This window comes from Magnolia sinica, chromosome 12 (assembly GCF_029962835.1).
Source record: "Magnolia sinica isolate HGM2019 chromosome 12, MsV1, whole genome shotgun sequence".
Classification (NCBI taxonomy): domain Eukaryota; kingdom Viridiplantae; phylum Streptophyta; class Magnoliopsida; order Magnoliales; family Magnoliaceae; genus Magnolia; species Magnolia sinica.
The window spans coordinates 68,139,158-68,152,018 of record NC_080584.1 but is presented as its reverse complement, the minus strand read 5'-3'; the positions used below and the strand labels follow the sequence as shown (position 1 = coordinate 68,152,018).

The 12,861-nt window shown below is 44.4% G+C and overlaps 1 protein-coding gene across 1 annotated transcript; it reads left to right on the top strand.

Moving 5' to 3' along the window:
- The first annotated feature begins 6,047 nt into the window (after positions 1-6,047).
- Positions 6,048-7,034, top strand: LOC131220203 (uncharacterized). The gene is made up of 2 exons (XM_058215166.1): positions 6,048-6,761; positions 6,852-7,034. Exons 1-2 carry the CDS (start codon positions 6,048-6,050, stop codon positions 7,032-7,034), a joined length of 897 nt encoding a protein of 298 aa, XP_058071149.1.
- The last annotated feature ends 5,827 nt before the right edge of the window (positions 7,035-12,861 follow it).

The following is a 12,861-nucleotide window of genomic DNA, read 5'->3' as shown; positions in this document are numbered from 1 at the left end:
CACCATTTCTTACTGGCTTTTCGAGAGGATCACAATAAACGGAGTGGATTTCTCTGTTGAAATAGATAAAGGGGTCCACCATCATCACAACGTCAACTACGCTGCTCTATTTCGCAGTCCGAAAGAACCGGACGTTCCGAATCATCCTGGCCCACCAACGATGATCGGATGTCTGATCTAAACCATCCATCATGGACGCCGTCCAAAAATGTCCTAAGGGACGTTGGTTCTGTGGAAAAGAAGAAAGGAAAGTGAGGAGTTAGTGCCGCCTTAGTTACTGTGTAAACAATCTAACGCTCGCTGCCTATGTAAATACTTTCGCAGGAAACGACCGCCTCATGCAGTCCAATTCGGAGCCGACTTAGGGACATCTATATAATTGAGAGAGAGAGAAAGGAAAGGGGATCGAAGGAACTGGCAGCCGTGAAGGCCGAGAAAGAAAGAGAGAGATAGATTAGAGTTTGTTTTTCTTTTAGTTTTATGTTTTTGTTTAAGATGTTTTGCCTTGCCATGTCTATGCCCGGCTAAACCTCTTAGCTAGAGCTAAGAGGTGAAGCTTGTAGGATGATTGGGGTATTAGCTTTGCTTTGATTGATGTTTATTGAACTCTCATGAATTCTAGTTTCATTATAAAGAATGTTTTTAGTTTAAGTGGTTTGTTGTGACTCAAATTACAATAGAACTACGATAGATTGAGATATTCTCTTTTCATGTATTGAGGTTGTGAACTTGGGAACCCTGTTGTTCACCATCGTCTCATGGGCATGGTTGGGTGATGGAACCCTTCCTAACTTTCACAATTCTCTCATGAGTGGCTATGAGATTGGTAAATTGTTGTTGTTTGCCATAGTCTCCTGGGTATGGTTAGGTGACGGAATCACTTCCAAATCTTCACCACTCTTATCTATTGATGATTAGATCCATGAGAAGTTTAGAGACCTGACAAATCTCTTCTTACCAACTGGATAGGATAGGACTCTGATTCCAGTTGTGTCCTTGAATCATTGCTAGGTAACTTACCAATTTCTACAAGTGGATCCTTGGCACCCTAGTTACCACCTTTAAATTTATTAGTTTTTAATTAATCTATTCACCATTATTCCTTTAAAATCCCTCTGATTTAGATTTCCTCTTAGCCTAGTTCTAGTTATACTTAGTTTTATATAACATACAGGTTCCAGTCCCTTGGGATTCAACCTCGGTCTCACCGAGTTTATTCCTACATCACAACCCTATACTTGGGAAATGAACATTATGATCCTAGAAAATGACGTCTCTCTAAATATCATGTCATGGTCATGGTCAAGAAACTTAACAAAATGGCTAATGATTTATTACCAATGAAAATTACAGTGTCGGGATTAATAGGGGTCTTCACAACACCAATGGGATATTCGATATAGAGTTATAAGTTGATGGTAGCAAAGTCATGGATGCATTCCTCATTATAGAGCCGTCCACTAACTATAGAGCCCTCCTTAGAAGGGATTGGATCCATTCCAATCAACGTGTCCCATCATCCCTCCATCAGTTCCTAATCATATGGGGAGGGCCAAAAGCGGAAATTGTTTGTGCTAACAAACCGCCATTTAAGGCTGATTCAAACTTAGTTGAAGTAAACTTTTATAACAAAAAGGGTTGGTCCATTATGCCTCCTCAGGCGAAATAAGAACGGGCGAAAGGTAGTAGTGACAACTGCTGCAAAACTCATAGTGGAACTAAACGTTCTCATTGAAACTGGTCCCATCCATGAATGAGATTCTTTAGCTACATAAGCTAAATTAGCCAAAACCAAAGTTGAATTAGACACCCACATAAGGAATGTGACTACCACACTGAAGGATATTTTACTTAAACCGATTTAAAATTGGCCCCTATCCTCCAATCATAACTATATTAGAGGGATGGAATCCAAAAAAAAAAAAAACCATTGTGGCCTTTAAGGAATCCCATGAAATCTTTGAGGTATCGAATGAGAGGTTCATTAATGGAGCATAGCAGTAGAGAGAAAAGAAAGGTCAAAATCACGGTCATAATCAACAGGCTCGAGGAGTATCTCGCTACTATAGATGATTAAGATGGCTGCCATATCCACATAGTCGAGTATCTCATTGAGGAAATAGTGGCAGGTGATGAGATAAGATTCTATGATCTCAAGTCGGCTCCTACTAAGATGGATGACACTAAAACCGACGTGTAAGATATCTTGATCGAGGTAAATCTGGAAACATTAAATGTTCCACATCCGATGTTCATCAATGCAAAATTAGATCCGCAGGCATAGATGGAGATGATCCAATTCCTCTGTAGCTATGTGGATTGCTTTGCTTGGGATTACCATGAGATGCCCGTGCATTATCAGAAATTGGTAGAACATAACATACAGATCAAATAAGGTTTCAGGTCGTTCGAACAATCAGTAAGAAGGATGACCCCCGAGGTGACCATGAAAATCAATGAAGAAATCGAGAAGTTGTTAAAGGCAAGGTTCATTGAACTGATTAGAAACGCTGATTGAATTTCGAACATCATCAGATGAGAGTTTGGAGTCTCTTCCACGACGTTCTTAGGATTTCTCGTTCATCAACGAGGCATAATGGTCGACTAGAATAAGGTGTAAGCCATCCTAGAAGCTATGCCTCTTAAAAACAAGAACGCATTTTAGAGGTTTATTGGCCACGTGAATTTTCTACACTAATTCATTTCAAAATCGACAACAAAGATCAGTCCCTTATCATAGCTAATTAAGTTAAAGTCTGGCCATGAATTTTCTTAGCAACCAGAACATATGCCCACTTTCGACCTATTAAATGGGTAACACATGGAACCTCCTATTCTGATTCTCCTAAGAAAGGATAAGCCATTTTATTTAGACATTTCGACCATGGCAGAATCAGTTCAAGTACTACTTGCGCAAGAAAATGATGACAGGAAGGAGCATGCCATCTATTACTTGAGCAAAATATTACATGACGCTGAAAGGTACTAAATAAATGGTGGATTATGCAACAGACATCGACCGTCGTAAAAGGGCTTGGTATAATAAATGACTTGTCTCGTGGGTAATTTGAAATCCATCAAGTTAGCAATGGACATTATCCATCGCAACTTGTAGGGTGCATGAGGGATCAAACATTCTTTTCTACCTAATAAATAGGATTTGAGCGCCGATGTGTTGAGATGCCTAGGGTTTGGTCGCATAGGGAAGGTGATTGGCGCCGTAGAAGCTGAGCCCCATCCAGAGGCGACCACTCCCGACGCTGGGTGGATATTTGTGCCGGAGAGAGGGGTCGGTCACCGAACCGAACACCATTTCTTCCTCGCAACAAATCAAGCAACAAAGGAGTTTTCAATCTATTTGTTGGGAACCTCCCCTTTTCATGCTCTAATGAGGATGTAGTGAAGATTTTCTAGAAATATGGCCAGGTGGTTGATGTCTACACCCCTCTCTTCCCGAGTACGATCAAACCTAGGGGTTTTGCTTTCGTTAGATTCCAGTACAAGGACGATGCTAGGGCGGCAATTGGGGTACTCTATGGAAAATGGATTGATGGCAGAGTTGTAACAGTGCAGGTGGCCAGAGGTGAAGTGCGTACCAAATTCCCAACTCACCCAATAACCCCTCCCAGGACAGCGTTCTTCCTTGCCATTCCCAGGCCTGCTTCCTCCCCTGCCATTCCATGCACAGCCCATCCACCAGTTACAAGTAGGGTCTCTCCATCGCCCCATCATTGTCTGGCCCCCCCACCTCCACCCGAAGAATGTATAAGGGTTAATCGGCAGGCCCTTCAGAAGGCTCGGGCGGAACTCTAGAAAGCGTTCATCGGTAGAGTTGTGGAGCCTAACACCTCCATCCTATATCTAATGGAGGTGATCAGGAATTCCAGCTTCAACACCTTGGCGGTGGATGTCACTATACTATCTAGGGACGCGTTTCTGCTTGGTTTCAAGGAGGAGCAAGACGCAGTATGATTTTCCACTGATCACGGTCTTCACCACTCTATGGGGCTATATGAAGTGGTCCGGTGGACACCAGATCATACTCCGATTTATGAGAGACATTGGCTGAGGTTCTTTGGCATCCCAACGCACGCCTAAGATGAACATGTCCTCCATAAAATTGGTAATAAATATGGTATCGTCACCCAGATTGATCCTAATAGTAGATATGGTTTGTTTTAGGCCTTTGCCCAGGTAAGGGTTATTCTTCATCCTGGCCAGCTTTTTAGCTGGACTCAAAAACTACTTGTGGATAGGATTCCTTTCTGTGTGGGTATAGACATGGAACCTCTGTCCAACTTGTAGAAACCCAGTAGATGGCATATCAGTACGCATCAACTATACACGGAGACCACTAGGGAATGGGTGGACAGGTGCTTTGTAACAGCGGCTAACAAAGACATAGATCGTAGTCAACCTGTTTGTCAAAATGCCCAAGAGGGTAGAAGCTGTGCAACAGCCGGTAACATAGACAAAGGCCTCTCACAACCTGTTTTTCTAAATGCTCAGGAGGACAGAAGCTTTGCAATAGCCAGTAACATTGACAATGTCTTCAGCCAACCCGTTTGTAGAAATGCCTAGGAGGAGGATCGCGGTCTATCATTTGAGGAACAGGTGGGGTTCGTGGCCTTCACCTCTACCACTCCTAGCCTACCTATCATGGTTACCTCTCCTATAGCCCCTGCCCCCCCTAACCCGTGATCGTCATTTTCCATTACCTACTGCCAGTGCAATAGCAGAGCCTTTTCCATCATTACCTTCCCATCCAGAGGTCCCTGATCCTCCACCCATTCCCCTTGTTTCAGACCATCCATGTCCCTTATCCACTGCCAATGCAACAGGAGAGCCACTGCCTTCCTTCATTTTCCATCCAGAGGCCCCTAGCCCCCCACTAATATCCCATACCTTACATTCTCCTTTTCACCTCGTTTCTGCCAGTGCTAAAGTCGAGCCTCTCAACCTCATGGGTAGGGGCGTCCCCATTAAGTTCACAACATATGATCAGATTGACTTGGGGTATTATCAGGTCCCAACGAAAAGGTAGCCCTCAATGCACCCTCCCCCAGTTCTCCGAATGGGCCATAGGGCCAGAGCAAAGTCAGTTGGAAGCTCCCCCTTACACCCCACTGGAGATAGCGATGGTGACATTGACAATCACTCCTGGGTCGTGTTGCCTTCGGCCCCTTGTTTTGAAAAGGAAAATGGTGGGTCTCCTTGTTTTGCTGCTCAGATACATGAGGAAATTAATATCATGGTGGACCTCTCCCCATATTCGACCAATGTCCAGACTACTAGGCCAATTCATAACTTCATTGCTGACGATGGGACTGGTAGACCTCTCCAAGAGAATGTACTCTTCTCCTCTTAGCAGAGGCAGGATAACAGTCAAGACCCTATAGCAAAGAACCTCATGGTTCAGCCCCTCGGTCAGGTGGAAAATCTGAACCTCACCAATATGGGAGAGGCCAAAGTGACCGCAGCTCGAGGAAGGCTGAGGGGTAGGTTTAAGGCGTGAGCTCCTCACACACGCTCCTCATGTCTAGCTGCTTGGAATGATCATTTGAGGCGTCTAAAGAGAAGGGCTGTCAACATAGGTTGCATCACTGATGGATAGCTACCTAATGTGGAATGTTCGTGACGTAGGAAACTCCCCTACCATCGAAACTCTGAAAAGGTTGATCGCAGTTCATAAGCCCTACATTGTTGTTATCCTTGAACCTATGCTCAGGGATACGAGAAGGGTGGCCACAGGTCTCAAGCTCGGTTTCCACTCCTCCTTGTCCAATGGGGAGGCTGGCGGCAAAATCTGGGTTTTCTTCCATTCCCCAATTTCTGCAATTGTCGAATTCTGTTCTGACCAAATGCTTTCTATTAGATGCTCTTTGATAAACATGCAGGAGTCTGTCCTTCTCTCCTTCGTCTATGCCAAATGTAATAGGTCCCTTTGACGTAACTTGTGGAATGAGATGGCAGATGTCAGCAGAGTGGTTCCTGGCCATGGCTGCTTGCTGGCGACTTCAATGCCATGACAAATTCAAGTGAACGCCATGGTAGAAGGTCCCTCCTTAACCCAAGAGACAGGGATTTTGCTGAGGCGCGCAGTTGACGATGCGGGGTTGATTGACGTCGACTTCTCCGGTAATAGATTCACTTGGAGCAACAATCAGAGCGAGAACGTCAGAACTTGGGCGAGGCTCGATAGGGCACTTTATAATGCTGATTGGCTGCGGTCCTTTCCCCTCTTTCAAGTTGCTCACCTGCCTCGTTCGAACTCTGACCATGACACCTTGATGATTTCTTTCCCGTGCTCCCCTCCACCTTGTCTGAAATCGTTTCGTTTTCAGCGTATGTGGTGTCTTTATGAAGATTTTCAGAATATAGTTAAGACTACTTGGGATAGTGAAGCCTCTGCTTCTCCAATGATTTCGATTTTGCTCAAACTCAGGAAAGTTAAGCAGGCTCTCAAAACCTGGAACAGAGAATCCTTCGAGAATGTTTTCACAAAGCGAAAGGAGGATGAACAAAGGCTAGACCAGCTAGAACACAGCCAGCAGGACAGTGTCGTCCCCTGCCTGGAAGAAGATTTTTTTGCCCAAAACTCCCTGGCCAGGTGGGAACTAGCCAAGGAAATTTTCTGGAAACAGAAGGTGTGTAATAATTGGCTAAGGGAGGGAGACTGCAACACTAAGTTCTTCCACCTATCAGCCACTGACCGAGCTAGGAGAGCGAACATCAAGGAAATCAAATTGGAAGATGATACGGTGCTTGATGATCCTTAAGAAATTCAAAACGCTGCAGTCCTGTTCTTTAGCAATCTGCTGTCTGATGATGAGCCGACTGGCACTGATCAGGTCTTCGCCCAGCAGACTGAAACTATGTTAGCCCACATCCCCATCAGCATCTCTGATGAGGATAATTCCTTTCTGCTGAACCCGCCCACCATAGAGGAGGTCCATCAAGCAGTTTTTTCGCTTCCTTCTGACAGCACCCCAGGCCCAGATGGCTTTGGTGGTGCTTTCTTCAAGGAGATTTAGAAGATTTTTGGACCTAATATTCCTGCAGCCACCACCTCCCTGTTTAACGGGGGGACAATCCCTAGAGCCTTTACATCTGCCTTAATTTGGCTCATCCCCAAGTCAGCAAGCCCATCCTCCTTCAACTAGTTCAGGCTTATAAGTCTCTGCAATTATATCTTTAAAATTTTTTCCAAGGTGCTTGCTTCTAGATTGGCTATTATCTTGCCCAACATTATCTCCCCCGAACAAGGAGCGTTCATTCAGGGCCGCAATATAACTGAAAATATCGCGCTGGCTTAAGAATTATTCAGGGAACTAGATAGAAAAGCTCGTGGTGGCAACATTGTGATTAAGCTTGATATGGAGAAATCTTATGACAGGGTCAATTAGTGCTTCCTCAAGAGTGTTCTTCTTCTCTTTGGCTTCAACAGCAGATGGGTCTATATTTTGGAGAAATGCTAGAATAACTGTTGGTTCTCCATGCTGCTTAATGGGGAAGTGAATGGTTTCTTTAAATCATCGCGCGAGCTGAGGTAAGGAGATCCTCTATCCCCCTACCTTTTCATCATTGCGACAAAGGTTTTAAGCAAGGGTATTTCAGATCTATTTAAGCTCCAAACCTGCCAGCCGTTCAAGCTCAAAAGGGCATGTCCTATCATATCCCACTTATTATATGCAGATGACACCCTAATTTTCGCTAACGGCAGTGCTATCTCTTTGGTTGCGATCAAGGGTTTTCTTACTTCTTTCCAACAGGTGTCGGGCCAGAAGATCAATCTCGCTAGGTACCTTTTACAGCTCCTCCAAGCTCCCTATGAGACTTGTCAGAAGCATCAGTAACCTCCTCAACATTCCCAGGGCGTCCACCATTGAGTCTTACCTGGGTGTTCTGATTGCAAAGGGTAGTCTCTCTTGAGACGCTTTCATACCATTACTGGATAGGATCTTGACCAAGGTGGATGGTTGGAAAGCCTGGATTCTGTCGCAAGTAGGTCGGGCTATACTCATTAGACACGTCCTTGGCAGCATTCCAGTCCACGCGATGGCTACCTCCCCTATTCCCGCTAGATGTCTTTCAAACATGGAGAAATGCTTCGCTAATTTCTTCTGGGGCTGGATGGAGGGAAAGAAGAAGCTGCATTGGATCAGGTGGAAGAAGATTGCGGCCCCACTTTTAGAAGGCAGTTTGGGCATTAGATGTTTGTGCGACATGATGAAGGCTTTGCGTTTGAAGATGGCCTGGGCAATCACTCATGGCAATAGTAAGAGAGTTTGGGCTAGGTACATGGGGGCCAAATACGAGATCCCTTCTGAGCTTGAAAATGTTTCTTCTCCCTCCAGGCGTATCAGATCAGCTGCCTCCCCCATCTGGAACAGCATCCTTAGATTGCTCCCTTTCATGAAAGCCAATGTCAGATGTCTATTAGGGAGAGGTGATTGCAACATTTGGGATGTTGACTGGATCGGTTTAGGTCCCCTGCAGGACATGGTCATTAAACTAATCCCTCATGCCCTCAGCAGCATGAAGGTCAAAGAGTTTCTTGGGAACCAAGAGCCATCCCCTCCCTCCTCTGTCCTCGAATATCTCTCTCCGGAAACTGTCAACTTCATATTCCAAAGTGGCCTGTGCACAACAAATTCGGACGATTCCTTCATATGGCCTTTTACTCCTGCAGGTTCATTCTCTGTGAAGTCTGCGTGGCTCAACCTCAAGCTGCCAGGGGATAGGCATGCCTGGTCGAGATGGGTTTGGCACCCTCAAGTCCCACCCAAGCTGTCGATTTTTGTTTGGAGACTGGTTGGAGGGGCGATCCCAGTGGACGATCATATTCAATCTAAAGGCATCTTTATGGCCTCCCGGTGTGTATGCTGCCCATCTGCCGGCCATCGGGAATCTCTGGGGCATCTTTTTGTCTCGAGTCACCTGGCTTCGATGGCTTGGAGTCATTTCGGCGGCATTTTTGGGATCTCCCTCGTTAAGCACGCCTCACCGCTGGAAAGGCTAAATCAATTATGGGGGGCGTCTCCAATTGGAGGTCAGCTTTGTCATATCAGAGCCCTCAGTCCCATTTTCCTGCTTTGGGAAATATTGAAGGCTCACAATTCCTCCAGATTTGATAATATGAAGATAACTATTGGGACAGTGATCTCTCGAACTAACTGGTGGCTAGGTAGGACTTTTAATGGGGACTCTTAGTTGGTTTTCAGCCATCCCTCCTGGTTAGACCAACTTCAACACAGGAATCTCCATATTCCCATGGCTTAGCAGGTGAGCAAGAAAGCTATTGTCGTGGTTTGGAATAGGTCGGATTAGGGCTGGGTCAAATTGAATGTTGATGGCTCTACCCTGTACAACCTGGGACCGTCAGGTGGCAGTGGTATTTGCAGGAGAGATAATGGTGATATGCTTTTTGCCTTCTCTCGGGGCTTCGGGGTAGGATCAAATAACAAGACGAAACTTATGACGGTCTTTAAAGGTCTCTCTATTTGCACAAGCCTCAGGTTGTGGAATGTGTTGGTCGAGTCAGACTTGAAGCTGGTGGTGGATTTGCTCAACAACATCTCTAAGGCGGGGTGGAAGTGGCATCATTGGGTGGCTTGTATTTTCTCCCTCAATTTGAAGGATTTGTTCCGCGTCTCTCACACCCTTAGACAGGGGGAACATGCCAGCAGATGCCCTTGCCCAGTTAGGCACCACCCAGCTCAACAAGGATTTTTCCTCCTCCCAGGACCTTCCCCATGAGAATCGTGGCTTGGTGTTTTTAGACAAGGTAGGTTTGGGTGCCATTAGGATGGTGGATCCAATATAGTTTTTCTTTCTTTCACGAGGCTATATCTTTTTGCTAGCCTCGGGTCTTCCCGAAGTACAATCCATGTAATTTCTTCTCATGATATGAAGGTTGCCATTTTTGAAAAAAAAAAAAAAAAAACTTGTAATTTGTCCGTCGCTAATTGCGACAGCTAAAAGTAGTGATTTTGAGGTGTTTGGGCTGAAGTTTTGATCCGTCATAAATCTCTGATACCTGAACCCTAAACAACCTATCACTCAAATCTCTCTCGAAATCTCCTCTCTCACCCTCACACGCTCTCCTATAGAAAAAAGGTAGTCATTTCTCATCCTTCCATTTCTCTTTTCCAAGCTTAAAAAATCCAACCAAAACCCTGAGAGATTTTCGATCTCATCCTTAGAAATCTGAAACCCTTCTCTCATAGATCTCTTCGATCTCAACTCCTATCCACCCGATCTCTACGGTCAGCCCTTCGATGGGCTGATTTGCGTCAAATTTCTGGCCAATTGAAGCTCTGTTTCCTCCAAATAGGGTTTATTTCTTTCTTTTCCTTTGTCCATGAATAGGAAGGATCAAGGCATCTATGGTACAATTTCCAAAAATTGCTGCTCTTATGGCACATGATCTCTAACCATCTCCAACCACTAAAATAAGAAAACATAACATTGCTACATTATTATTCACAGTGCCCCACATAGAGAAGAGTGGATTTTCCTCTTCTTTGTCTCAACTCTTGCTTGGCGCTCTTATGGGCCATACACAGAAAGCTGCACTGAATGACACAGCATAAGCAACATTGATCTTTTGAGGCCTGTAAGCCACAATCTGAGGCTCCCTTCTCTTGACACCATTCCCATCCTTGGAGGAGAAGTTGTTGTCTCCCGTGATAAAACAATATGATATGAATCATAGTAGGCCTTGCCTCATATTGTTTGCAGATGGAAACTTCTCAAGCTCAATCTCTAGATGGAATACAATGGGGGCAAACTGCAACATCAAGAGAAGGCGATTGTTGTTCCTAAACGGGTTTCTAATAAAACAAGAGAAGAATTGGTTAATGCTCTGGCTGGCGAGGTAAAGGACTCTGAAATCTCGGCCCTACATCTGGTTGACAGCTTTTAGAGTTATCGATTTAGGGTTTACATGGTTGAAGTAACCAGATTGTGAGAGTATGTATTTTCCATCACCGCCTTACAGAGGGATAAAGAGTTGCAGAAGAAAACAGAGCTAATCAATGCTAGCAAATGGAGGCAGCAACTCTAAATTAGGTATCTGATTTGGAAATATATGGTTTTTTTTTATATATAACTATTATGTCATATTTTGAGCAAATATCAATGATCCGATCAGGTAAACGATCGATGGACTAAAGAGGCCAACATGCAAGGTAGTAGGAGGGTACTAAGGAGTGGGTGGTGAGAACATTCACAAATGAGGGGAAGGGGCAAATGGATAGTGGATATGCTGCCAGCAAATCCCTGTAGGTGAATTCTTCATTCCCAGTAGGTGTTCGACAAAATGGTTGTGTGGCATCAGACTTGGAGAATGGCCCCAAGGAGGGGCAATAGGCCAATCAGGTTGTGTCCACTAATGCTTTAGGAAGGGAGACAAAAAAGAATAGGGTAACTCCGGTATTCAGATATGTGTGTTCGATTAATCCAGGGCTGCAAAAAAGGACTGCCTTGGCGACAAAGCTCGAGTTACAATAAAAGATAAGGTGGGGAGCTGACATATATTAACAGATAATTTTAACCAAATTGTAGTGTCAAACCAAGGATTGGGTGCTCATTGAAAATTCAGTTCTTTGAGTATACCTTTGAGAAGATTGGGACTCTGAAATTGTCGAATCATTTCATTCCATGAGTAGTTCAGAGATGGAAGAAGAATAGAGAGACTCTAAAAAAAGCTTTAAATTAAGTGAGAATGGTGACTAGAAACTTGAGCATTCTGCAGTTGAGGCTTAGAAGACGGGATCATCGAACTGGCTGGGTTTCTACTGATTAGCGATTTTATGTTGGAGTGTGAAGGGGTTGGGCAACTCTACGACACTTCGGTATTTGCGGAAGATCATCCTTAAATACAAGGTTTGCCTTCTCCTACTGCATGAAACCCTGGTGAATGAATCATGACTTCTAGTTATTGCTATTAAGCTTGGTTTTGAAATGTTATTCGTTGAAGAGGAGGCAGAAGGCAAGATTTGGGTTATTTATCGGAGCTTTACCCAGGTATGCACCATATATAGCATCGTCTAGGCAGTGTATTTCTTCTTTAAATTCCAATTAAAAGAGTTCGACAAAGAGGTCTCGGTTTTGGTTGTGTATGCTATTTGTGACAAGGGTGGTCAAAGGAATCTAGTGGATGAGTTGCAAATGGTCCAAATGATGTTTGATGGCCCGTGGTTAGTGTGTGGTGATTTTATTGTAACTTTGTGGGGAGGACCGTCCTGGTGGCAGCGATCCAACTAGGAGGGCTATGGAGGAATTCGTCAAAGTTGTTAATGATGTGAGGCTAATAGATGCAGGCTTTTTGGGCTCTAAATTTACTTGGTGCAATGATAGAAAAGGCAAAAGTCTTATGTGTGCTAGGTTGACAGAATGTAGGTTAACTTGATTGGCTTTGACAATTCTCACATTTTCAAGTGTTCCCCACTGTCCCCTACACTTAACCGAGGGGGATGTTTTAGGGAACTTTCCCAAATCATTCCAGTTATGAAGAATGTGGGTGACAGATGATGAATTCCCGGAGGAAGTTAGGGCCTGGTGGGGTGAAGGGGTGGAAGGGTCTCTTATGGTGAAATTATTTCTTAGCATGAGGAACCTCAAAGTTGTTTTTTAGAATTGGAATAAGAAAACATTTGGGAATGTTTGGGCTCACCATGGGTTTGCTCCCTACAAGTGTGTCTTCCACCCTCCTCCTTGGCACTACCCGACACACGTGGTTGTGGGTGATTGTTTGTATCTTCATGGAATAGTCTCGCCTATAATAGGGGCAGGGACACCCTGTGTCTTAAAAAAAAAAAAAAAAAAACATTTGGGAATGTGTTTCACAACAATCAA

What these genes read in the sequence shown, in the direction of transcription:
- LOC131220203 (XM_058215166.1), top strand. Translation starts at nt 6,048, where the DNA reads ATGGTAGAAGGTCCCTCCTTAACCCAAGAGACAGGGATTTTGCTGAGG. An exon ending in TCAAATTGGAAGATGATACG is followed by an intron (nt 6,762 to 6,851) that starts GTGCTTGATGAT and finishes GGCACTGATCAG; the next exon opens with GTCTTCGCCCAGCAGACTGA.